The sequence below is a fragment of the Tachyglossus aculeatus genome (assembly GCF_015852505.1).
Source record: "Tachyglossus aculeatus isolate mTacAcu1 chromosome 12 unlocalized genomic scaffold, mTacAcu1.pri SUPER_6_unloc_1, whole genome shotgun sequence".
Classification (NCBI taxonomy): Eukaryota; Metazoa; Chordata; class Mammalia; order Monotremata; family Tachyglossidae; genus Tachyglossus; species Tachyglossus aculeatus.
Window position 1 is genome coordinate 1,654,781 of NW_024044828.1, and position 27,703 is coordinate 1,682,483.

The 27,703-nt window shown below is 44.7% G+C and overlaps 1 protein-coding gene across 2 annotated transcripts in view; it reads left to right on the forward strand.

Moving 5' to 3' along the window:
* The window catches only part of COG5 (component of oligomeric golgi complex 5), a 303,390-nt gene that overhangs the window by 34,895 nt on the left and 240,792 nt on the right, over positions 1–27,703 (forward strand). For both annotated transcript variants that reach the window (XM_038741032.1, XM_038741033.1), the window contains one exon: positions 952–1,072. In XM_038741032.1, coding sequence (XP_038596960.1) covers positions 952–1,072 — 121 coding nt within the window. The remainder of the gene's footprint in view (positions 1–951; positions 1,073–27,703) is intronic.

The window sequence follows — 27,703 nt, forward strand, 5'->3', positions numbered from 1 at the left end:
CGGGCTTTTACAGGCTAGAGGATGCGGCTTTCCAGGGCGGAAGCTCCATTTTGTGCCTCTCTTGGCTTCATTAGGTGATGATGATAATAATAATAATAATAATGGTACATGTTAAGCACTTACTATGTGCCGGGCACTGTTCTAAGCGTTGGGGTAGGTGCAAGTCAGTCAGTTTGGACACAGCCCCTGTCCCACATGGGGCTCCCGCTCTTAATCCCCATTTTACAGATGAGAGAACTGAGGCCCGGAGAAGTTGCGTGACTTTCCCAAGGTCGCGCAGCTGCCATGTGGCGGAGCCAGGATTAGAACCCAGGTCCCGGGCCCGGGCTCTAGCCACGCTGGTTCTCATGGCTTAGTAGATACCGTTTTTCCTTGAAGGTTTTGGTCATTCATCTCCCTAGAGGCAGAAAGCTGGGTCATTTGAATTCATTCATACTTATTGAGCACTTACTGTGTGCAGAGCACTGTACTAAGCGCTTGGGAGAGTACAGTGTTATTTATACTGATGCCTGTCTCGCCTTCTACTAGATAAGAGAAGGGTGATAAATGTGATTAAAGGGATGGGAGCTCATTGTGGACCACGTTGTAAGCTCGTTGTGGGCAGGGGTGTGTCTACCAACTCTGTTGTGTTGCACTCTCCCAAGCGCTTAGTACAGTGCCCCGCACAGAGAAAGCACTCAATAAATACCATTGATGCTGCTGCTGCTGCTGCTGTGGAGGGTGAGGCTATTTCTTCTTCCTAGAGGATACGGAGATTAAAGAAGGTAGATGTTCCCACAGCTGTAAAGTATTTTTGTCCGTTTTCGTGTTACTTCTTTTCCGTTTTTGGAAAAATCCATCCCTAATTGATGCTTATGGAAAATCGATTTTAGTGTAGCACGGCGTATGTTTTCGGTGTGTCATATTGTGTTTCGGGGTGCAGCGGCTCTAACATACCTTATGTGTCCACAGGTAGCCTGTGACTTGCTCCGGAGAATAATCCGCATCCTGTACCTTAGTAAGAGGCTCCAAGGACAGTTGCAGGGCGGAAGTCGAGAAATAACGAAGGCCGCTCAGAGCCTTAATGAACTTGGTGAGTACTTTTTTCCCCCCCATCTTTTATTTTATTCTAGATTTTATTTTATTTTATTTTAGATTTTATTCTAAATCTATGAAATATCTGGCTCGGTTCTTCGACGTTGGTTCATCTCCCGCTCTTAGAGATGTTTTGGTCGTTAAACGCGAGTGGTCGAAAGTGGAAAAAAAATCAAATTTTCTGACTTTAAAACGTATTCGAATATTTGATTTGGCGGGGGGTGGGGTTCGAAATTCATCGCTGCTTCGACTAGCCAAAAAATGAGAAATCAAAGTTGGGGGAAGCCGCGTTTAGAGAAAAGTATACGCTACATTCCTCTCTTGGGTCTTCGGCATCATATCAGACACGGGAAAATGGCGATGTTTTCCATTTTTAATCCCTCCAGAGAAGTTCTGTGGTCCACTTTGTCATTGCTAACCGAGAGATGACTTTTTTTTAAAGAACGCTTCGTGCTTTTACTTTGGCTAATTAAGACTCCGCTTCATTGCTCTTGGCATCCTTCCTTCTTTCAAGTTTATGCTTATTTGGGGGTTTATTTTTAAAGTTTTTAAAAAATGAGTAATGCTCCAATGTTCTCTCAGTAAATGCTAATCTTACCGCTGTAGAAATCATAGTATCAGCTGTTATTTTTGCGGCGATTTCTCGGTATTTTAAACCGCGGCTCAAAAATAATCTCTGGAGCCTGGAACTCTGAAAAAGCAACTGGAAATTATTCTAAGTTTTTTGGGTGTATATTTATCATTACCGATGTTTCTCTTTGTAATCAGAAATTTGTTAGATGATTACAGCGCCTTCGGAAATTGACAGATGCCGCGATAGAACCGGTGGGAATAGATGTTTTTTTAAAGGAAGCACTGGTATTAATCATAATGTTCTTAGTTGGTGTAGCGCAGAATACCAATCCATTAGGCCTTCAGTGTTATCTTCATCCGGGGTTTCGTAAAAAAAAAAATAAAGCTAAGCAACTGATTAGATTCATTTTCAAAAGTTTCGGGTTATATACAATTGGGAGTTTGCAAAAGGATTCCTGTTGTCTTTGTGGCGTCCCATACCGTCACGTAATAAAGGAGAAACTCAGAAATGTTAGGAAACCCAATTTGTACAGTGCCTGGCACATAGTAAGTGCTTAACAAATACCATAATAATAATGATAATACTTTGGTGTTTTGTTTTTTGAAAAGAATTTATAGCATTGATTTTTTTAAAAAATAATAATAATGGCATTTATTAAGCGCTTACTATGTGCAAAGCACTGTTCTAAGCGCTGGGGAGGTTACAAGGTGATCAGGTTGTCCCACGGGGGGGCTCACAGTCTTAATCCCCATTTTACACATGAGGGAACTGAGGCACAGAGAAGTTTAAGTGACTTGCCCAAAGTCACACAGCCTGCAATTGGCGTTTAGATAAAACCCTGTAGTGTGCATCTCTGTTTAGGTGACGTCACAGGTATTTGAGATATTAGAATTAATTAGGGTAATTACGGTATTCGTTACGCACTTACTATGTGCCAAGCACTGTTTAAAACCGTTTATCTGCTGTCCTTTGGCAGGTCGTTCATCTGGTTCGCCTGTCCTTGTCTGGGTACTGGACTGGGTACTTTGGTTATAATGATGATAATGAAAATAATAACCGTGGTATCTGTTAGCACTCTTTTAGACTGTGAGCCCACTGTTGGGTAGGGACTGTCTCTATATGTTGCCAACTTGTACTTCCCAAGCGCTTAGTCCAGTGCTCTGCACCCAGTAAGCGCTCAATAAATACGATTGATTGATTGATTGAGTACTAAGCGCCGGGGTAGATACAAGGTAATCGTGTTGGACACAGTCCCCGTCCCACATTCATTCATTCATTCCTTCAGTCGTATTTATTGAGCGCTTACTGTGTGCAGAGCACTGTACTAAGCGCTTGGGAAGTACAAGTTGGCAACGTAGAGAGACGGTGGGCTTACAGTCTAGAAGACTAGAAGAACCCCACATGGGGTTCACAGTCTTCCTCCCCGTTTTGCAGATGAGGTAACTGAGGTGCAGAGAAGCGAAGTGACCTAGGGTCGCGCAGCGGGCAAGGGGCAGAGCCGGGATTAGAACCCAGATCCTTCCGACTCCCGGGGCCTGCTCTATTTCCGCCGGTTTTTTAAATTTGAATCACCTAGCGTCCCTCCGTCTCGCTCCGGCCGTCGAGGTCTGTGTCCCGTGGGACGGCGAGGGCAGCAAACGGGCCCGGGGCAGATCGGTGGGGTCAAAGATCCTCGCGGAGCCGGGCCCTGGGTTCGGTGGACTTCTGCAAAACGGTCAGTAGCCAGCGACGCCACGAGCCGGGGCGTGTGACGGCGTGAGCGGTGGGCTGTCTGGTGCCCGCCAAGGGCCCGCGGGAGCCCCTCTGACCTGCCCGTCTACGCTTTGTCCCGTCAACCAGGATTCAGGGGGCAGGATTCAGGATCCAGCATGCCTGCGCTCCATAAATACGATGGAATGAACAGGCCACGGCCTTCAGCGGGCTGGTGAGCGCTTAAAATATACAGTAGGGCCCTTCAAGAGCTCACCTCCTCCAGGAGGCCTTCCCAGACTGAGCCCCTTCCTTCCTCTCCCCCTCGTCCCCCTCTCCATCCCCCCATCTTTCCTCCTTCCCTTCCCCACAGCACCTGTATATATGTTTGTATATATTTATTACTCTATTTTACTTGTACATATCTATTCTATTTATTTTATTTTGTTAGTATGTTTGGTTTTGTTCTCTGTCTCCCCCTTTTAGACTGTGAGCCCACTGTTGGGTAGGGACTGGCTCTATGTGTTGCCGATTTGTACTTCCCAAGCACTTAGTACAGTGCTCTGCACATAGTAAGCGCTCAATAAATACGATTGATGATGATGATGATGATTCAGTCATTCGTATTTTTATTTATTACTCTATTTATTTGTTTATTTATTTTATTTGTACATATCTATCCTATTTATTTTATTTTGTTAGTATGTTTGGTTTTGTTCTCTGTCTCCCCCTTTTAGACTGTGAGCCCACTGTTGGGCAGGGACTGTCTCTATGTGTTGCCGATTTGTACTTCCCAAGCGCTTAGTACAGTGCTCTGCACATAGTAAGCGCTCAATAAATACAATTGATGATGATGATGATTCAGTCATTCGTATTTTTATTTATTACTCTATTTATTTATTTATTTATTTTATTTGTACAGATCTATCCTATTTATTTTATTTTGTTAGTATGTTTGGTTTTGTTCTCTGTCTCCCCCTTTTAGACTGTGAGCCCACTGTTGGGTAGGGACTGTCTCTATATGTTGCCAATTTGTACTTCCCAAGCGCTTAGTACAGTGCTCTGCACATAGTAAGCGCTCAATAAATGCGATTGATGATGATGATGATGATGCTGGGTAGGGACTGTCTCTATATGTTGCCAGCTTGTACTTCCCAAGCGCTTAGTACAGTGCTGTGCACACAGTAAGCGCTCAATAAATACGATTGATTGATTGATTGATTGATTGGTGTCGTGGGGTCCGATACGCAAAACGATCATCGCCTTTCTTACCTAGAAATGTCCCGTTGGCAACACAGCGGTAAGCCAGTCCGCATCCTTTTACACTTTGTTTTTCTCTTCCTGAGCATTTATCGTCCAATATATAAGCGATATGTAAGGGGTAGAGAAGCAGCGTGGCTCAGTGGAGAGAGCCCGGGCTTTGGAGTCAGAGGTCTTGGGTTCGAATCCCAGCTCCACCACATGTCTGCTGTGTGACCTTGGGCAGCTCACTTAACTTCTCTGAGCCTCAGTTCCCTCATCTGGAAAATGGGGATTACGACTGTGAGCCCCGTGTGAGACAACCTGATCGCCTTGTATCCCCCCCAGCGCTTAGAACAGTGCTTTGCACATAGTAAGCGCTTAACAAATGCCATTATTATTATTATTATTATTATTATTATTATCATTATTAAAGGGGTAGGTTGCCAGGTATCCAAATTCTTGGTGGTTGTAGATTTTAGTTGCAGGGATAGTCAGGACATCCGTGGCCCCACCCACGGCCGCCCTACTGCACTTATATCACTCACGCTGCTTAGAGAAGCAGCGAGGCTCAGTGGAAAGAGCCCGGGCTTTGGAGTCAGAGGTCCTGGGTTCAAATCCCGGCTCCGCCAATTGTCAGCTGGGTGACTTTGGGCAAGTCGCGCAACTTCCCCGGGCCTCAGTTCCCTCATCTGGAAAATGGGGATTAAGACTGTGAGCCCCCCGTGGGACAACCTGATCACCTTGTAACCTCCCCAGCGCTTAGAACAGTGCTTTGCACATAGTAAGCGCTTCATAAATGCCATTATTATTATATAGACGTCTAGAAATTATGTATTTCTGTGTGACTGTGGGCAGGTCACTTCTGTGTGCCTCAGTTCCCTCATCTATAAAATGGGGATTAAGACTTTGAGCCCCCCCGTGGGACAACCGGGTCACCTTGTAACCTCCCCAGCTCTTCGAACAGTGCTTCGCACATAGTAAGCGCTTATTAAATGCCATCATTACTATTATTGTTATGTATCATAAATTATTCGTATTATATTAACATCTGCCTCCCCCTCTACACTGTAAGTACATTGTGGGCAGGGTGCGTGTCTATCCACTCTGTTGGACTGCCCTCTCCCCAGCGCTTAGCACAGTGCTCTGCGCACAGTAAGCGCCCAATAAATAGGAACGAATGATGATTGTTGGGGAATGGGTGCTAGCTATGGCAGTAAAACACTTTGGCTTTTGAGGAGGCAGAGGGACATCAGTTATTCAAAATCTGGGGGAATTTGGAAGACCTGAGGCTGTTCTGTGGCCCGTTGGTTGGCCCTGTTCTCCTCCGTTGGTTTCTTTCGTCAGTTTCTAAGTGCCCTCAAGGGCAGGGACTGTTTCTCTTAGGGGAACTCTCCCAAGCACTTAGTAGGTGCTCAATAAATAGCATTTTCAAATCCAGCCAAAAGAAATGCTTTTTGACCCAACCAGTAGTAAACGTTGGCCCTGTTCTCCTCTGTTGGTTTCTTTTGTCAGTTTCTAAGTACCCTCAAGGGCAGGGACTGTTTCTCTTAGGGGAACTCTCCCAAGCACTTAGTAGGTGCTCAATAAATAGCATTTTCAAATCCAGCCAAAAGAAATGCTTTTTGACCCAACCAGTGGTAAGCATATGGGATCTGTTCCACCAGGAAGCCCTGCGGGGTCATAAGATCATTCTCGGTAGAAAAATTATACCGTAATAAAAGCCAGCAATAAATGGTAGATATGAAAAGTATATCTCCCTTTATCATTGGGAAAAAAAAAGGAACCATTCATTTTTATGGCTTATGTTTTTCAGTTTCAGTCGTGTTGCTAAGCGGCAACCCGTTAAAGCTGTGAAGCATTATGAAACCTCCTTGAAATAAACCCAAATTCAGCCTAGTGTTTTATTTATGTAATAGTCGTTGGGAGAAGGAGGGAAAATTTTGGCCCATTTTGGCTCTTGGTTTTTTTTTTTTTTTTTCGGTTGGAAACTCTCATTTTAACTGTAGGACATTTTATACTTTCAGGTGCTTGAAATTTTCTAGAAATAACCTTTGGACCAAAATATTCCAGGCTTTCTGTAAAAAAAAGGAAAGGGAACTTTCTGTGGTGATAGGAAATTTCGTTGCCGTGTCCCGAAATGGAGAGATTTCCAAATTTGTTTTTGACCTTCTCTTAGTTCAAGGCAGCCCTTCTTTAAATAGCCAAGGAATCTGTGATTTTTTTTTTTTTAAGAATGCGAGAAATGATCAAAAGTAAATGGGACGGTTCACCACGTTTGTTTTTCATTAAACACTGATTTAAACTTTCCCAAAAAATGAGGTAAAGCCACTATTCATTTTCTGATCGTTATTCATCTTCAAACTTATTCTCTGTGAAAAATGTGAACATAAGGTATCCAATGAGTAATCAGGTTTCTAAGCTAAATACCCAAAAAGTGTTGTGATGAAGCTACATAAAAATGTACCAGCTTCTTTTGTCAAGTAAAAATGTTAATGCCACGAATCAGTATCGATATATATATATATGTATATATCTGGCAACCTACCCCTTATATATCGCTTACATATATATATATATATATACATATATATATATATAAGCTTCTTTTGTCACATAAAAATGTTAATGCCACGAATATATATATACCGATACTGATTCTTGGCATAAACATTTTTACTTGACAAAAGAAGCTGGTACATTAGAAGCTGGTACATCAGTATCGGTATGTGTGTATGTATATATATGTGTATATATATATATATATACATACACATATATGTATATATATATGTATGTATGTGTGTGTGTGTATATATGTATGTATATATATGTATGTATGTGTGTGTGTATATATATGTGTGTGTATATATATATGTATGTGTGTGTATATATATACCAATACTGATTCGTGGCATTAACATTTTTACTTAACAAAAGAAGCTTTTATATATATATATATATATATATATATATATATATATATATATATATATATATATATATATATATATATATATATATACATATGCGCGATATATAAGGGGTAGGTTGCCAGGTATCCAAATTCTTGGTGGTTGTGGATTTTAGTTGCAGGGGTAATCAGAACACATGATATACTAGAAGCAGCATGGCTTAATGGCAAAAGAGCACGGGCTTGGGAATCAGAGGTCTTGGCTTCTAACCCCGCTTCCACTACTCGTCTGCTGTGTGACCTTGGTCAAGTCACTTCTCTTTACAGTTGCCTCATCTGTAAAATGGGGGTTCCGACCGTGAGCCCCCATGTGGGCCAGGGACTGTGTCCAACCTGATTCCCTTGCATCTATCTCAGCGCTTAAAACAGGGCCTGGCACGTAGTAAGTGCTTAACGAATACCGTGATCGTCATCATTCTTAATTATCATGACGATCAGTCACCTGTTTGAAAAAAGGAAATGTTGCCGGATTGGCGTGCTCCCGCCCTTCCTCCCCACCTCGAGACAGAGTCTGTTGATTTTCTTTTCACTCAGTGTGTGAGCGTCAACTCCCCGGAGGTTGTTTTTGGCCCCTAGAAGGGGCACATTTGAAAGAAAGCTTCCACTCTGAGTTCTTGGTCTTCACCACTCAAGGACCAAACACCCAAAGATAATCTACCCTGCAGCTGCTTCCTTTCTTTATCGTCAGGGCACCAGAGGACCGGGACAGCTGCTCTTTGAGGTCAACACTTTCTGACCCTGGGTGCCTCAGCATGCTTTTTCTCTTTTCTCTCTCTCTCCCTCTTTCCTCTCTCCGTCTTTCATCTCTCCCTCTCCCTGTTTCTCTTGGCTAAGGCAGCTGCCCAGCCGGAGACTTGTTGGACCGAAATCCCATCTCCTCCAAGAGGCCTTCCCTGACTAAGCCCTCTTTTCCTTTTCTTCGACTCCCTTCTGCATCTCCCCACTCACTCCCTTTATTCATCCCCTCTCCCAGCCCCACCGCACTGTTGTACGTATCTGTAATTTATGTTTATCAATGTCGGTCTCCCCCTCTAGACTGTAAGCTCATTTTGGGCAGGGAATGTGTCTTTTATATTATGTCCCAAACACTTAGCACAGTGCTTTATGTGCTGTAAGGGTTCAATAAATAGAATTATTATCATAATGATGATAGCATTTGTTAAGCACTATGTGCCAAGCACCGTTTGAAGTGCTGAGGTGGATACAAGGTAACCAGTTTGGACACAGTCCCTGTCCAACATAGGGCTCACACTCTTGATCCCCATTTTCTAGATGAGGGAAATAGAATTATCATCATGATGATAGCATTTGTTAAGCACTTACTACATGCCAAGCATCGTTTGAAGCGCTGAGGTAGATACGAGGTAACCAGGTTGGACACAGTCCCTGTCCAACATAGGGCTCACACTCTTGATCCCCATTTTCTAGATGAGGGAAATAGAATTATCATCATGATGATAGCATTTGTTAAGCACTTACTACATGCCAAGCATCGTTTGAAGCGCTGAGGTAGATACGAGGTAACCAGTTTGGACACAGTCCCTGTCCAACATAGGGCTCACACTCTTGATCCCCATTTTCTAGATGAGGGAAATAGAATTATTCTCATAATGATGATAGCATTTGTTAAGCACTTACTACGTGCCAAGCACCGTTTGAAGCGCTGAGGTGGATGCAAGGTAACCAGGTTGGACACAGTCCCTGTCCAACATAGGGCTAACACTCTTGATCCCCATTTTCTAGATGAGGGAAATAGAATTATTCTCAAAATGATGATAGCATTTGTTAAGCACTTACTACGTGCCAAGCACCATTTGAAGCGCTGAGGTGGATACAAGGTAACCAGTTTGGACACAGTCCCTGTCCAACATAGGGCTCACACTCTTGATCCCCATTTTCTAGATGCGGGAAATAGAATTATTATCATAATGATGATAATATTTGTTAAGCACTTACTATGTGCCAAGCACCATTTGAAGCACTGAGGTGGATACAAGGTAACCAGTTTGGACACAGTCCCTGTCCAACATAGGGCTCACACTCTTGATCCCCATTTTCTAGATGAGGGAAATAGAATTATTTTATTCTATTTTATTTATTTTATTTTATTCTATTCTATTTATTCTATTTATGTATTTTATCTCTATTTATTTATTTATTTATCTTGTACATATCTATTCTATTTATTTTATTTTGTTAGTATGTTTGGTTTTGTCCTCTGTCTCCCCCTTCTAGACTGTGAGCCCGCTGTTGGGTAGGGACTGTCTCTATGTGTTGCCGCCTTGTAGTTCCCAAGCGCTTAGTACAGTGCTCTGCACACAGTAAGTGCTCAATAAATGCGATTGATTGATTGATTGATTGATTGATTGATTGAATTACTATCATAATGATGATAGCATTTGTTAAGCACTTACTACGTGCCAAGCTGCGTTTGAAGCGCTGAGGCCCAGAGAAGTGAAGTGGCCCACCCAAGGTCACACAGCAGACAAGTGGCGGAGTCGGGATTAGAACCCATGACCTGAGTCCCAGGCCTGGGCTCCATCCGTTATGCCATGTGGTTCTGTGGCAGAGGGCAGCGGGGCGGAAAGTAGGGGCAACTGGAGGGTGTAAGGTTGTGATGGATGAGGCCATTTATTATTCAGAGTGGGAACGTTGAGCCGAGGAGGGAGGGAGCAGTGGCAGTTTAGGAGGATCATCATCAATCGTATTTATTGAGCGCTTACTGTGTGCAGAGCACTGTACTAAGCGCTTGGGAAGTACAAGTTGGCAACACATAGAGACAGCCCCTACCCAACAGTGGGCTTGGAAGTCATTGGAGCAGGCTCCCAAGTGGGGCTTTGTTTCCCCCGGAAGAAGAGAGCCAGTCCGTTGGGATCAGACCTGGCCGGTGGTATTTTTCCATACAGTCATTCAGTCGGATTTATTGAGCGCTTACTGTGTGCAGAGCACTGTGCTAAGCGCTTGGGAAGTGCAAGTCGGCAACATGTAGAGACGGTCCCTACCCAACAACGGGCTCACAGCCTAGAAGGGGGAGTCAGACAACAAAACAAAACGTGTAGACGGGTGTCAAAACTGTCAGAATAAATAGAATTATAGCTATATGTGAACATCATTAATAAAATAAATAGACTAGTAAATATGTGCAAGTAAAATAGAGTAATAAATCTGTACAAATAGATACAAGTGCTGTAGGGAGGGGAAGGAGGTAGGGCAGGGGGATGGGGAGGAGGAGAGGAAAAGGGGGGCTCAATCTGGGAAGGCCTCCTGGAGGAGGTGAGCTCTCAGTAGGGCTTTGAAGGGAGGAAGAGAGATAGCTTGGCGGATGGGCAGAGGGAGGGCATTCCGGGCCAGGGGAAGGACGTGGGCCGGAGGTCGACGGCGGGACGGGTGAGAACGAGGTACGGTGAGGAGGAGAAGCAGCGTGGCTCAATGGAAAGAGCCCGGGCTTTCGAGTGAGTGGTCATGGGTTCAAATCCTGGCTCTGCCATTTGTCAGCTGGGTGACTTGGGGCAAGTCACTTCACTTCTCTGGGCCTCAGTTCCCTCGTCTGTAAAATGGGGATGAAGACCGTGAGCCCCCCGAGGGACAACCTGATCACCTTGTAACCTCCCCAGGGCTTAGAACAGTGCTTTGCTGGCTGGAAAGTCATCGGGGGTCAGTGACTGGGAAGGCGAGAGCATTGGGTATTGCAAGAAGGAATTTAGCGTTTGGAATTGTTAGTCTGGGGTGGATACAAGATAATCTAGACCGAAAGCCCACTGTGGGCAGAGTATGTGTTCTCGCCTGGCCCACGTCCTCCCCCTGGCCCGGAATGCCCTCCCTCCGCACATCTGCCAAGCTAGCTCTCTTGGGATGGGAATGGGAATATGGAAACCTTACAAAGGGCAGGCAGAGGGATAAGTTCAAGATTTGATGAATAATAATAATTATGGTATTTAGCACTTTCTATGTGCCAGGCACTGTACTAGGCGCTGGGGTGGGTACAAGCTAATTGGGTTGGACACAGTCCCTGTCCCACATGGGGCTCACAGTCTTAGTCCCCATTTTACAGTTGAGATAATAATTATGTTTTTTGTTAAGCGCTTACTATGTACCGATCACTGTTCTAAGCATCAAGGTAGATACAAGGTAATCAGGTTGTCCCATGTGGGGCTCCCGGTTTTAATCCCCATTTTCCAGATGAGGTGAGTGAGGCCCAGAGAAGTTAAGTGGCTTGCCCAAGCTTACACAGCAGACAGGTGGCAGAGCCTGGATTAGAATCCACGTCCTCTGACTGCCGAGCCCGGGCTCTTTCCATCGAGCCCCGCTGCTTCTCTGACCGAGGTAACCGAGGCCCAGAGGAGTGAAGGGACTTGCCCAAACTCACACAGCAGACAAGTGGCGGGGCCGGGATTAGAACCCACGGCCTGCGCTCCAACAACCACGCCACGCTGCTTCCTGTACCGGTGTGTCCTAACAATGGGACCCGGCTGCAAAAGATAGGGAAGGAACTTTGGGAAGGATCCAAAGTTGATGTACTGGCCTTCCTGTAGTGGAGACTGGCCGACACGGAGAGATGGAAATAAAAACAGGACAGCAGAGGCCAGTGTTTGCACGCGCAAAGGTGCATTCATTCATCCATTGTCGTATTTATTGAGCGCTTACTGTGTGCAGAGCACTGTACTAAGCGCTTGGGAAGTTGGCAACATATAGAGACGGTCCCTACCCAACAGCGGGCCCACAGAATGGTCAGTTATACGGTGGTCCTAACCGTCACGGTTCTATACGCCAAGACCCTAGAGACAGTAGGCTCATCTGCAGATCTAAAAGGCTGCAACACAACACACACACACACACACACACACAAGACACACAATGAAAGACGCTAGGAGAGGGTCAGTCAGTGTTATCTAATGAGCGCTTAATGCTGAGCGCCGTTCTCCGTGTGTGGGAAAGGACGCCTAGTGAAAAGAGCACGGGCCCGGGAATCAGAAGGATCTGGGGTCTGCTCCCGGCTCCGCCACCTGTCTGCTGGGTTCTGGGCCTCAGTTTCCTCATCTGTAAAATGGGGATTAAGACCGTGAGCCCAATGTGGCACAGGGATTGTGTCCAACCGGATTATCTTTTATGTACCCCAGCGCTTAGGACGTAGAAGCTGCCTCTAACAAATACCGTTAAAAAAAAAATAGAGTTGGCAGATGCAATCCCCACCCTCAAGGAGCTTAAAGAAAGAGACAGACATTAAAGTAAATTACAAGTAGGAGAAATAGTCCATTGAAGTATTGGGTAGCTCTTAGTGACGGTATTTCCAGAAAATCCGTTTGCTAAAATCAGTAGTTTTACCAAGAGAGATTTAGAGTATGGGAAGGGGAAAGTTTTTCCGGCGGCGCTCAGTTCACGATCGGCGAAGACAAGATTCCGCGTCCTGGAAAAACTTGATGTGGTTATTTTTTTTTCCCCATAAGAAATGCACAAGGCAGCTTTGTAGGAGAAGTGAAGTGTTTTAAGAGAATGGGATCGTGTTTCTCCTGCTTTTTGCTGTCCTCAAGGAATACCTGGACATTGCTCCAGACAGGAAAAAATTAGGCCCCTTCCCATCCTGAGCACTTCAGAATAATCTCGGCCGGGCAGAACCGCCGAAGGGTTACTCGAACTGCAATTTGCATACATAACGCGCTGTATAATTGACAGATTTGATTTGGGTAACGGGGAATTTCGTTTTTGGCGGAAGCGGGCAGGAGATATTTGAGGCCTCCAATTCAGTGGCTACCGAGGAATTTGTAGAACGAAACAGGCTTCTCTCGGGTTTCGGAAGGGACAGGATAAGGGAGTATTGACCGAATGAAAGTGATCAAGAAAATGGGTTTGTTTTTCTGGGACGTGTCCTTTTCTAGATAAATCATTTGTATATCTCCAGAACAAAGACAGATCATTTAACAGTTTTAAGTGGAATCATTTTTATTTTCTAATAGAAAAATGGCCATTTGATTGAAATGAGAAAATGTATGAAATCTACCTAGCCCCAGGAGAGCTAGGTCGAACTGTTCGTGCACTAAGAACCGTCCTTTCCCCGCCGCACGTGGCGGATCAGACGGTGAGTTCGAAATTCCAGGTGTGTCAGAGCTGTTGTGTGGTTTTATCCCCCTCCGTGATTCATGCTGGGAACCAGCGGGGAAGCCCTGAATTAGGAGCCAATTCACGCCAGCCTTTGGGCTCTGGAGTCAGAGGTCATGGGTTCAAATCCCGACTCTGCCAAGTGTCAGCTGTGTGACTTTGGGTAAGTCGCTTCACTTCTCTGGCCCTCGGTTCCCTCATCTGTAAAATGGGGATGAAGACTGTGAGCCCCCCCGGGGGACAACCTGATCGCCTTTTAACCCCCCGGCGTTTAGAACAGTGCTTTCCATATAGTAAGCGCTTAATGCCATCATTATCATTATTAATAATAATATTATAATATTATTCCATATTATAATTATTATATTATATTATAATAATTATTATATTATATTTTTATTATGATTATAAGGAGAAAGTAGTATTACTACTACTACTACTATTATGTGTTTAAGCACTTAGTGTATGCAGAGCACTGTACTAAGGGCTTGGGAGGGTATAGCATAGATGCAGCATGGCTTGGTGGATAGATCTCGGTCCAGGGAGTCAGAAGGTCGTGGGTTCTAATCCTACCTCCACCATTTGTCTGTTGTGTGACCTTGGGCACTTCTCAGTTCCCTCATCTGTAAAATGGGAATTGAGACCGTGAGCCCAATGTGGGACGGGGCCTGTGTCCAACCCAATTTGCTTGTACCCACCCCAGCGCTTATTACAGTGCCTGGCACATAGTAAGCGCTTAACAATGCCATCGTTAGTATTATAATTTAACGAAGTTGGGAGACGTATTCCCTACCTCAGCAAGCTTACAGTCTATAGAGGTTTTACAGTTCTGTCAGAGCCAGGAAGGCTTGCAGAGGGACAAAGATCCAGGACGTCTGACACGCTCCACGCGGTGAAACCACGGACGGGTTGACAGGCAGATTTCAATCAAACAGTCAGTGGTGCTTATTGAGCGCTTAATGTGTGGCTTATGTTGCCAACTTGTACTTCCCAAGCGCTTAGTACAGTGCTCTGCACACAGTAAGCGCTCAATAAATACGATTGATTGATTGCAGAGCGCTGAACTGAGCACTTGAGAGAGTGTGTCACCTGCGTGACCTTGGGCAGATCACTTAATTTGCCCGTGCCTCAGTTACCTCAGGACTCTGGGATTCTTCCTGCCCCGTGGCCTGGGCTCGTAGTTCATCAGTGGCTTCCTGCGGTCTGGATTTAGCGCAGGCAGGCAGCAGTAGCTGGAAAACGGATGGATCGCAGAGTTAATTATCGGGATAAACAGGCAAGAAGCCTCCTCCCTCAAGTAACGCATAAGTCGGCATCCATCCGAATGGCGCTTTCCATTTCAAGCAGTCAGTGGTTCTGGTTCATTCATTTGTTCCTTCAGTCGTTTTTAGTGAGATTTTATTTTATTTTATTTTATTTTAATTTAATTTAATTTCATTTAATTATTTATTTTATTTTATTTTATTTTTATTTTTATTTATTTTTTATTATTCTATTTTATTTTTATTTTATTTTATTTTTATTTTATGTTATTTTATTATTTATTTTATTTTATTTTTATTTGTATTTGTATTTTTTATTATTCTATTTTATTTTCATTTTATTTTTTTATTTTATTTTAATTTTATTTTATTTTATTATTTATTTTATTTTATTTTATTTTTATTTTTATTTATTTTTTATTATTCTATTTTATTTTTATTTTTATTTTATTTTTATTTTATTTTTATTTTATTTTATTTTATTTTATTTTTATTTTTATTTTTTATTATTATTTTATTTTATTTTTATTTTATTATTTTATTTTATTTTATTTTATTTTTATTTTATTATTTTATTTTATTTTATTTTATTTTGTTAGTATGTTTGGTTTTGTTCTCTGTCTCCCCCTTCTAGACCGTGAGCCCGCTGTTGGGTAGGGACCGTCTCTATGTGTTGCTGACTTGTACTTCCCAAATGCTTTGTACAGTGCTCTGCACACAGTAAGCGCTCAATAAATACGATTGGTTGATTGATTGCAGGGCACTATATTAAATGTTTGGGAGAGTACAGAGTTGATGAGCCCGCTCCCTGCCGATTATGAGGTTTCTTTTCTAAAGAACCATACTCAGAAGGCACTCAACAACTGTAAGCTCGTGGCGGGCAGGGAATGGGTCTGTTTCCTGTCGTATTCTCAATCAATCAATCGTATTTATTGAGTGCTTACTGTGTGCAGAGCACTGTACTAAGCGCTTGGGAAGTACAAGTTGGCAGCATATAGAGACGGTCCCTACCCAACAGTGGGCTCCCAGTCTAGAAGTGAGCGCTTACTGTGTGCAGAGCACTGTACTAAGCACTTGGGGGAGTACCATATAGCAGTATAGCAGACACAGTCCCTGCCCACAACGAGCTTAGAGTCTGGGGGCGGGGGGGGGGGGGGGGATTCAGTAATAGAAATAAATCAATTACGGCTATTCATGCATTCATTCAGTCGTATTTATTGAGTGCTTACTGTGTGCAGAGCACTGTACTAAGCACTTGGGGGAGTACCATATAGCAGTATAGCAGACACAGTCCCTGCCCATCATCATCATCATCAACATCAATTGTATTTATTGAGTGCTTACTATGTGCAGAGCACTGTACTAAGTGCTTGGGAAGTACAAATTGGCAACATATAGAGACAGTCCCTACCCAACAGTGGGCTCACAGTCTAAAAGGGGGAGACAAAACCAAACATACTAACAAAATAAAATAAATAGAATAGATATGTACAAGTAAAATAAATAAATAGAGTAATAAATATGTACAAACATATACATATATACAGGTACTGTGGGGAAGGGAAGGAGGTAAGATGGGGGGGATGGAGAGGGGGACGAAGGGGAGAGGAAGGAAGGGGCTCAGTCTGGGAAGGCCTCCTGGAGGAGGTGAGCTCTCAGTAGGGCCTTGAAGGGAGGAAGAGAGCTAGCTTGGCGGATGGGCAGAGGGAGGGCATTCAAGGCCCGGGGGATGACGTGGGCCGGGGGTCGATGGTGGGACAGGCGAGAACGAGGCCTAACGGTGAGGAAGTTAGCGGCAGAGGAGTGGAGGGTGCGGGCTGGGCTGGAGAAGGAGAGAAGGGAGGTGAGGTAGGAGGGGGCGAGGGGATGGACAGCCTTGAAGCCCAGGGTGAGGAGTTTCTGCCTGATGCGCAGATCGATTGGGAGCCACTGGAGATTTTTGAGGAGGGGAGTAACATGCCCAGAGCGTTTCTGGACAAAGATAATCCGGGCAGCAGCATGAAGTATGGATTGAAGTGGAGAGAGACACGAGGATGGGAGATCAGAGAGAAGGCTGGTGCAGTAGTCCAGACGGGATAGGATGAGAGCTTGAACTAGCAGGGTAGCGGTTTGGATGGAGAGGAAAGGGCGGATCTTGGCAATGTTGCGGAGCTGAGACCGGCAGGTTTTGGTGACGGCTTGGATGTGAGGGGTGAATGAGAGAGCGGAGTCGAGGATGACACCAAGGTTGCGGGCTTGTGAGACGGGAAGGATGGTAGTGCCATCAACAGAGATGGGAAAGTCAGGGAGAGGACAAGGTTTGGGAGGGAAGACAAGGAGCTCAGTCTTCGACATGTTGAGCTTTAGGTGGCGGGCAGACATCCAGATGGAGATGTCCTGAAGGCAGGAGGAGATGCGAGCCCAGAGGGAGGGGGAGAGAGCAGGGGCAGAGATGGAGATCTGGGTGTCATCAGCGTAGAGATGATAGTTGAAGCCGTGGGAGCGAATGAGGTCTGCAAAAGAGACTGAGAAAGAACGACCGGAGAGATAAGAGGAGAACCAGGAGAGGACGGGGTCTGTGAAGCCAAGGTCAGATAACGTGTTGAGGAGAAGGGGGTGGTCCACAGTGTCAAAGGCAGCTGAGAGGTCGAGGAGGATTAGGACAGAGTAGGAGCCGTTGGATTTGGCAAGCAGGAGGTCATTGGTGACCTTTGAGAGGGCAGTTTCCGTGGAATGAGCGCAGTTTCCACATGGAGATGTCCTGAAGACAGGAGGAGATGTGAGCCTGGAGGGAGGGGGAGAGAGCAGGGGCAGAGATGGAGATCTGGGGGTCATCAGCGTAGAGATGATAGTTGCCCACAACGAGCTTAGAGTCTAGAGGGGGGATTCAGTAATAGAAATAAATCAATTACGGCTATTAATTCATTCATTCATTCATTCAGTCGTATTTACCGAGCGCTTACTGCGTGCAGAGCACTGTACTAAGCGCTTGGGAAGTCCAAGTTGGCAAAACATAGAGGCGGTCCCTACCCAGCAGCGGGCTCACAGTCTAGAAGGGGGAGACAGACAACAGAACAAAACATATTAACAAAATGAAATAAATAGAATTGTAAATATATCCATGTTACTTAAGTGCTGCGGGGCTGGGATGGGGCCGTTCGTCCATTCAGTTGTATTTATTGAGTGCTTACCATCTGATCACCTTCACTGTTGGGTAGGGACTGTCTTTATATGTTGCCAACTTGTATTTCCCAAGCGCTTAGTACAGTGCTCTGCACACAGTAAGCGCTCAATAAATACGATTGGTTGATTGACTGACTGTATCTATCCCAGTGCTTAGAACAGTGCTTGGCACACAGTAGAGAGCACTGTACTAGAGAAGCAGCGTGGCTCAATTGGAAGAGCCCGGGCTTGGGAGTCAGAGGCCACGGGTTCAAATCCCGCTCCGCCCTTCGCCAGCCCTGTGACTTTGGGCAAGTCACTCCACGTCTCCAGGCCTCAGGGACTTCATCTGTAAAATGGGGGTGAAGACTGAGCCCCGTGTGGGCCGATCTGATCACCTTGTATCCTCCCCAGTGCTTAGAACAGTAAGCACTTAACAAATGCCATTATTATTAACCAATCAATCAATCGTATTTATTGAGCGCTCACTGTGTGCAGAGCACTGTACTGAGCGCTTGGGAAGTGCAAGTAGTACAAGTTATTACTATTATTATTATTACTATTATTTTTAGACTGTGAGCCCACTGTTGGGTAGGGACTGTCTCTATATGTTGCCAATTTGTACTTCCCAAGCGCTTAGTACAGTGCTCTGCACATAGTAAGCGCTCAATAAATACGATTGATTGATTGATTGATTACTAAGTGCTGGGAAGAGTACAACACAACAATCAACAGATACATTCCCTGCCCACAGCACGCTTACAGTCTAGAGGGATTCGTCTACCTATTCTATCCCATTGTACTCTTCCAGGCGCTTAGCACAGTGCCGTGCATCCAGTAAGTAATCAGGACCATCCACTGATGGACTGGTGAGTGGAAAGAAGCGTGACACTGTGGACTCAGCACCCCTGTGGTCCCCCCCCCCACCAAACCCGTAGCCAATATTTCACCATCTGCACCCTGCCGCTATCAATCAATCAATCAATTGTATTTATTGAGTGCTTACTGTGTGCAGAGCACTGTACTAAGCGCTTGGGAAGTCCAAGTTGGCAACATATAGAGACAGTCCCTACCCAACAGTGGGCTTACAGTCTAAAAGGGCCGTTCTGGCCCGGTGATGGTGTGGAGCTGAACAAAGAAATCTCCGCAGGCAGCCATCCTTGCGTCATTTGGCTCCTTTTTAATAGCCCACGATAATAATGATTGTGGTATTTGTTAAGCGCTTACCACGTACCAAGCGCTGTACTAAGCGCTGGGGTGGAGGCAAGCAAATCGGGTTGGCCGCGGTCCCTGTCCCGCGTGAGGCTCGCAGTCTTAGTCCCCGTGATAATAATAATTGTGGTGTTTGTTAAGCGCTTCCCACGCGCCAGGCGCTGTACTAAGCGCTGCGGTGGAGGCAAGCAAATCGGGTTGGATGCAGTCCCTGTCCCGCGTGAGGCTCGCAGTCTTAATCCCCGTGATAATAATAATTGTGGTGTTTGCTAAGCGCTTACCACGCGCCAGGCGCTGTACTAAGCGCTGCGGTGGAGGCAAGCAAATCGGGTTGGCCGCGGTCCCTGTCCCGCGTGAGGCTCGCAGTCTTAATCCCCATTTTACAGAAGAGGGAACTGAGGCAAGATCACACAGCCGACAACTGGCAGCGTCGGAATTAGAACCCAGGCCCGGGCTCTTTCCATTAGGCCGCGCTGCTTCTCTGCTCTCTTAATAGGGGAGCAGCTTGGCTCAGTGGACAGCGCCTGGGCTTTGGAGTCAGAGGTCATGGGTTTGAATCCTGGCTCTGCCACATGTCTGCTGTGTGGCCTTGGGCAGGTCGCTTCACTTCTCTGAGCCTCAGTTCCCTCATCTGTAAAATGGGGATTAAGAGCGTGAGCCCCATGTGGGACAACTTGATCACCCTGTATTCCCCCCCAGCGCTTAGAACAGTGCTGTGCACATAGTAAGCGCTTAACAAATGCCATCATTATTATTAATAGTTTTTGATTTACTCTCCCCCTCCCTTCTCCCTCCCACCCTCACCATAATATATGTAAGTAGATGATGATATTTGTGAAGCCTTTATTATTATGTGAAGTGTTTATTACTAGAGAAGCAGTGTGGCTCAGTGGAAAGAGCACAGGCTTGGGAGTCACAGGTCCTGGGTTCAAATCCCAGCTCCACCTGTTGTCAGCTGGGTGACTTTGGGCAAGTCACTTCACTTCTCTGGGCCTCAGTTCCCTCATCTGTAAAATGGGGATTAAGACGGTGAGCCCCACGTGGATCACCTTGTATCCTCCCCAGCGCTTAGAACAGTGCTTTGCACATAGTAAGCGCTTAACAAATGCCATTATTATTATTATTATTATTGTCAAGCTCTTTTCTAAGGTCTGGTGTATTCTTATGATGGTAATATTTGTTAAGAACTTTATTTTAAGTGGTATTTGTTAAGTGCCTACTCTGTGCCAGCCACTTTACTAAGCGCAGGGGTCGATACAGGGTAATCAGGTTGGCCCCAGTCCATGCCCCACGTGGGGCTCACACAGTCTTTAAGCCCCATTTTACAGATGAGGCAACTGAGGCGCAGAAGCGGCTGGCCCGAGGTCACACGCCGCGCCAGTGGGGGAGGCGGAATTAGAACCCAGCACCCCGGACCCCAGGCCCGGGGTCTTTCCACTAGACCACGCCGCTGCGGTCCCTCTCACCGGGATCGTGAGCTCCTTGCGGGTCAGGGCTGTTTCCAGTGCATTTTTGGGTGCATTCTCCTCTCCCGAAGTGACAACTTGTACTTCCCAAGCGCTTAGTACAGTGCTCTGCACACAGTAAGCGCTCAATAAATACGATTGATTGATTGATTGATTGATTAGGGCATCTATTTGTGCTGCATAGGGTCCCAGTCAATCATTTTAGTGTCGCCGATAAGCGTGAGAGTACAGAGATTCTCACTGGCTTCCGTTCAATCACACACCGGGAAATTGCTTAATAAAGCGTATCGGAACAAAAATCAATAAGCGTCCCACTACAGCCCAACGTATATATAAAAAATGTGTGAATTGAGGCCTTTGGCAGGCGGCTGCGAGGGCAGGAATTTATTCCATAAATGAATATTCCTTTTAAAATCGTCCTTCGCACCAAACCCCCGGTGTAGTGGAGCAGGCGTAAAATCCCCCAGAGAGGTGCCCTATAATGAATACTCATTATTTTCAAGATATACTGGTGGTATGTCACTTGCGATGTGATATTTTTATCGATTTAATGGGGGGCTCCCTATAATGAGGTTCTGGCCAGAAGCCACACTTTTTATATGCCCAGCGTCACTTGTAGGAAGATTTAAGTTGAAAAATGAGAAAGCTGAAACTGGTGAATTCTGCAGGATTCCTCAGAAAGGCTTTTCCTAGCCTATGCACATGTGAAATTCAATCCTGTGAATATTGATGAATTTTTTTTCCCAATTTGCTAGGTGTTTCAAATTAGTACCGTTATATTAGTATGGTATTTTGGGGTTTTTTAAAATATGGCTCCTTAGTCATCAGGACTTGGTTTTGATATTTATATTGAAAATAAAATTGTTCTCTGTGGGATTAAATCATCATCATCATCATCAGTCGTATTTATTGAGCGCTTACTATGTGCCGAGCACTGTACTAAGCGCTTGGGAAGTACAGATTGGCAACATACAGAGACAGTCCCTACCCAACAGTGGGCTCACAGTCTCCACTTCTTCAAGAAGTTTGATATTTTAGAAATCGTTTTTGAGGGTTTTTTTTTTAATTTTAAATTTACATACGTGGCGTCTGATGTACAGATGGCCAAGAAGTTTGGCGCACTGAAAATTCAATGCGTAGCTTCACGTGAAAATATGAACTGATTTTTTTTTTACCCATCTCCTTACGACGGCACGGTTCGCAGACACCAGATGTTTGGCCGCTGTATTAATTAGTGGATGTGATTTCATTAATTTATCACAACCGAGATAGGAGATTGGGCTGTGCTTTCAATGTGATTTCTTCATTTAAGGCTAAGGAACAATTTTGGTCAAGAGTTTCTGGGTTGCGCAGCTGAATACTCAGTGTCTCGTGGAGTGTTTAAGATTTTTAAAGGCCCATCGCTTATTAAATTCTTCATGGTTTTCAGTACTCTGACAGTGAGCCCCATGTGGGGCAGGGAGTGTGTCTGACTTAATTAACTTCTGTCTATCCCAGGGCTTAATCACTTCACTTCTCTGGGCCTCAGTTACCTCATCTGTAAAATGGGCATTAAGACAGTGTGGGACAACCTGATTACCTTGGATCTACCCCAGCGCTTAGAACAGTGCTTGGCACATAGTAAGCGCTTAACAAATGCCATCATTATTATTATTATTATCATCCCAGTGCTTAGAACAGTGTGTGGCATTTAGTAAGCGCTTAACAAATACCATCATTATTATTACTACTATCCCAGTGCTTAGAACAGTGTGTGGTGTATAGTAAGCGCTTAACAAATACCATCATCATTATTATCAATAATAATTATATTAATTGATTAATTAATTAACTATATTTATTATATTAACACAATATAATATAATACATAACATATAATATAATATATTAATATAATATAACAACAAAATAATATAATAAATATAATAATCAATTATTTTAATATATACATGATAAATTATAATAAAATATATTTAGTAATTAATATGATACAATATTAATTATATTAATTGATTAATTAATCGATAATATTAATTATTATTGATAACTATATTAATTAATTAATGATAATATTATTATCATTATTAACCCAGCACTTAAAACAGTGTGTGGCATATAGTAAGCGCTTAACAAGTACCATCATTATTATTATTGTGTCCAGAAAGGAGGATAAGTAGAATGGAACGATAGATAAGTGATCACTAAGTGCTTAAATGTAATGTATGTAAATCATGTACCCGATTGCATAAGTAGTAGAGGGGATATGATCCGTCATTTGATGGTATTCATTGAGCAGTTGCTCTGTGGAGAACCGTACTAAGTGCTCGGGGTGGTCCAATACACTAGAGTTTGTAGACCTGATCTTCCCAAGCGCTTAGTACAGTGCTCTGCACACAGTAAGCGCTCAATAAATACGATTGATGATCCTTGCCCACAAGAACCTTACAGTCTAAAAGGGGAGACAGGGCATTCCAAGAAAGCGAAAATAGTGGAGTATAAGGACAGAAATAAAAGGGCTCTGGGGCTGAGCTATCAAAATGTTTAAGCCTAGACTAGAAGCCCGTTGTGGGAAGGGGACCTGTGTGCTAACTCTGTTGTATTGTACTCTCCCAGGTGCTCAGTACAGCGCTCGCCACATAGCACTCAATAATTTGAGGGCTGGAGTGGTTGAATTAGGAATCAACCTTGTAGAAATGGTAATTGAAACTGGGAGCAAATGAACTGTCCAGGGGAGTGGGGTGTAGATTCATTCAGTTGTATGTACTGAACACTTATTTGGTGTAGAACACTGTACTAAGCGCTTGCGAGCTTACACTCTGGAGGGGAGACAGACAGTATAAATAAATAACTTGCAGATGTGTATATAAGTGCCATGGGGCCGGTGGAGGGGAAGACCAAAAGGAGCAAGTCGGGGAAATGCAGAAGGGCGGGGAAGAGGAGAAAAGGGTGGTCAGGGGTTCGAATCCCGGCTCCGCCACATGTCTGCTGTGTGACCTTGGGCAAGTCACTTAGCTTCTCTGGGCCCTCAGTTCCCTCATCTGTAAAATGGGGATTGAGACTGGGAGCCCCCCGTGGGCCAACCTGATCCCCTTGTAACCTCCCCAGCGCTTAGAACATCATCATCATCAATCGTATTTATTGAGCGCTTACTATGTGCAGAGCACTGTACTAAGCGCTTGGGAAGTACAAATTGGCAACATCTAGAGACAGTCCCTACCCAGCAGTGGGCTCACAGTCTAAAAGGGGGAGACAGAGAACAAAACCAAACATACTAACAAAATGAAATAAAATAGGATATGTACAAATAAAATAAATAAATAAATAGAGTAAAAAATCTCGGTCAAGAACAGTGCCTTGCACATAGTAAGCGCTTAATAAATGCCATTATTATTATTATTTGAGGAGGGGGGGCATGCCAGGCCAGCGGCAGGACGTGGTTGAGGGGTCGGGGGCGAGAATTAAGGGACCCCCCCAGTTGGAGGGTGGGGGCAGAAGAGGAACGAGAGCGGCCAGAGAGACAGGAGAACCAGGAGAGGACGTCGTCGCCGAAGTCAAAGTTGGATATCGTCTCCGAGGGAAAGGGCTGGTCCACAGCGTCGAAAGCAACGGAGAGGTTGAGGAGGATTAGGGTGGTGTAGAGGCCGTTGGATTTGGGGATATGATTCATTCAATAAATAAATTTATTTATTTATTTTATCTGTACATATCTATTCTATTTATTTTATTTGGTTAGGATGTTTGGTTTTGTTCTCTGGCTCCCCCTTTTAGACTGTGAGCCCACTGTTGGGTAGGGACTGTCTCTAGATGTTGCCAATTTGGACTTCCCAAGCGCTTAGTACAGTGCTCTGCACATAGTAAGCGCTCAATAAATACGGTTGATGATGATGATGATGATTCAGTCATTCGTATTTTTTGAGCCCTTACTATGTGCAAAGCACTGTATTTAGCACTTGGGAGAGTACACTGTAACAACAGATACATTCCCGCCCACAACGAGCTCACAGTCTAGAGCAGGAGACAGATATTAATATAAATAAATAGGTAGATAAATTACAGATACATGCATATGTGCTGTGGGGATGGGAGGGAGGATGAAAGAAGGAGCAAGAAAGAGAGGCGCAGAAAGGAGTGGGAGAATACGAGAGGAAAGCCTAGTCGGGGAAGGCTTTTGGGATAAAACGGGATAAGCAGGTGAAAGGAGCCATGGTCTGGCTTGCCAACCCTGTTGCCAACTTGTACTTCCCAAGCGCTTTGTACAGTGCTCTGCACACAGTAAGCGCTCAATAAATACGATTGATTGCTCCAAAAAGCTCCATCCTTCAGGCACCCCACCAACTCGCCCATAATATTGTAACTATTACTATTATCATCATCATTACCCTATTTTTTAAGTGCTAAAAAGGTGCCACTGGGGTATATACAAGCTTATCCGGTCTCTGTCCCCCGTGGGGCTCACGGACTAAGTAGGAGGGAGAACAGGCAGAGAACAGGGAGAACAGGCCCTGCTGAGAGCTCACCTCCTCCAGGAGGCCTTCCCAGACTGAGCCCCTTCCTTCCTCTCCCCCTCGTCCCCCTCTCCATCCCCCCATCTTACCTCCTTCCCATCCCCACAGCACCTGTATATATATATATATATATATGTTTGTACACATTTTTTACTCTATTTCATTTGTACATATCTATTCTATTTATTTTATTTTGTTAGTGTGTTTGGTTTTGTTCTCTGTCTCCCCCTTTTAGACTGTGAGCCCACTGTTGGGTAGGGACTGTCCCTATATGTTGCCAATTTGTACTTCCCAAGCGCTTAGTACAGTGCTCTGCACACAGTAAGCGCTCAATAAATACGATTGATGATGATGACTGAATCCCCATTTTCCAGATGAGGAAACTGAAGGACGGGAAAGTATGTCGTTTACCCGCTTCCCAAGCGTGTAGTGACTGAACACTTAACTGTGTGCAGAGCACTGTACTGAGCGTTTGAGTACCATACAGCAATAAAAAGACACATTCCCTGCTGACCACGATCTTACAATCTAGAGGGGAAGACAGATATTAATAGAAATAAATAAACGACAGATAGGGGCATAAGTGCTGGGGGACTGCGAGGGGGGATGAAGGAAGGGAGCAAGTCAGGGCAATGCAGAAGGGAGTGGGAGAAGAGGAAAGGAGGGCTCAGTCAGGGAAGGCTTCTTGGAGGAGAGCGATGCCCTGCCTGCTTGGGCTACTCTGATTGTAGTTTTCCGCTCTGCTTCCAAGGAGAAATTCAGATAATAATGGCGGGATGTGTTAAGCCCTTCCTCGGGGCCAAGCACCGTTCTCCGTGCCGGGGTAAGTCTAAGCAGAAGCACCCGAGTTTCTAAATAAAGAAACACTCAGCGGTATTCATTTAAATGCCAACTGTGTGCAGAGCGCTTAGGACAGTACAGTGCATTCGAGTTGGTAGACACATTTCCTGCCCACAACGAGCTTGCAATCTAGAGGATGTAAACGGTAGCTGTTGCCACTCTAGAAAAAACAATTTCTGAAACAGGGGGTCCAGTTTTGTAAAATGGAAACAACTAGCTTGCAACTGATGTGGAAAATTCTGCAACCCCAAGCCAAGCCCCTTCTAGACTTCGAGCCCGTTGTCGGGTAGGGACCGTCTCTATATGTTGCCGACTTGGACCTCCCAGGCGCTTAGTACAGTGCTCTGCACAGAGTAAGCGCTCAGTAAATACGATTGAATGAATGAACAAAAACCTGCAAAGGGTTTAACTGTAATGCAGCGTTGTGTGGCTCTCAGTCATGGATCTGACGTGGGAAGCAAACACATGGTGAACTAGGTTGTTGGAAGATGCATTTTTACAACCTCATTCATTCATTCAGTCGTATTTATTGAGCGCTTACTGTGTGCAGAGCACTGGACTAAGCGCTTGGGAAGTACAAGTCGGCAACAGAGACGGTCCCTACCCAACAACAGGCTCACAGTCTAGAAGGGGGAGGCAGACAACAAAACATGGTAACCCCCCATCACTGTCACCTTCTGGTCCACACCACCATACCTGCTCCTCCAGTTTTCCACTCAGTTCAAGCCATTCAATCGTATTTATTGAGCGCTTACTGTGTGCAGAGCACTGTACTAAGCGCTAGGTACCACTGACTGATGGATGTCCTGAAATCCTCATGCAGGCACAGGAGCAAGTGGACAGGGAATAGTGTTGGAGGGGCTCAAAAGTTGGCAAAAAAAAAGGACTCCAGGGTCACAGCTCCGAACTGGAAATAGCTCCAGCTCTCCCCCTTTTAGACTGTGAGCCCACTGTTGGGTAGGGACTGTCTCTATATGTTGCCAATTTGCACCTCCCAAGCGCTTAGTACAGTGCTGTGCACATAGTAAGCGCTCAATAAATACGATTGATGATGATAGCTCCACCAGATTCAGAAATCTTCGATATTGTCAATCAATTCCATTCTTTCACCGTTTTAGGACGCCAACACCTGCCATAAGCTGCTTTAGCGAGGCACAGATCCTCAGTGTTGATTTCAGTCACTATTTTGGGGTTTTCCTTCTGGATCTTGAGAGTATAGTTCCTTTAGCCCCCGGGATTCTGTGGGGGTATCAACCTTAAATATAAACCGCACTTTTGAGTAGATAATAATAATACTAATGATGGCATTTGTTAAGCGCTTACTATGTGCAAAGCACTGTTCTCAGTAGATGTACTGAGTATAGTTTTTGTTACACATGGCAAAACCATGAGAGGAATTGCAGCGTTTCCCAGGACAGAACTGCGTTAACGTTCCCCGAAAATGTGGTTGTGTCACGTAAGAGTGCAGCGTGAGGTCACTTGTCTCAGGTTGTAACTTAGGATCCATCTTAGAAGTACTAAGTATAGTTTTTGTTACGATGTGCGTATTTATTACTCTATTTTATTTGTACATGTTCATTCTATTTATTTTATTTTGTTTATATGTTTTGTTTTGTTCTCTGTCTCCCCCTTCT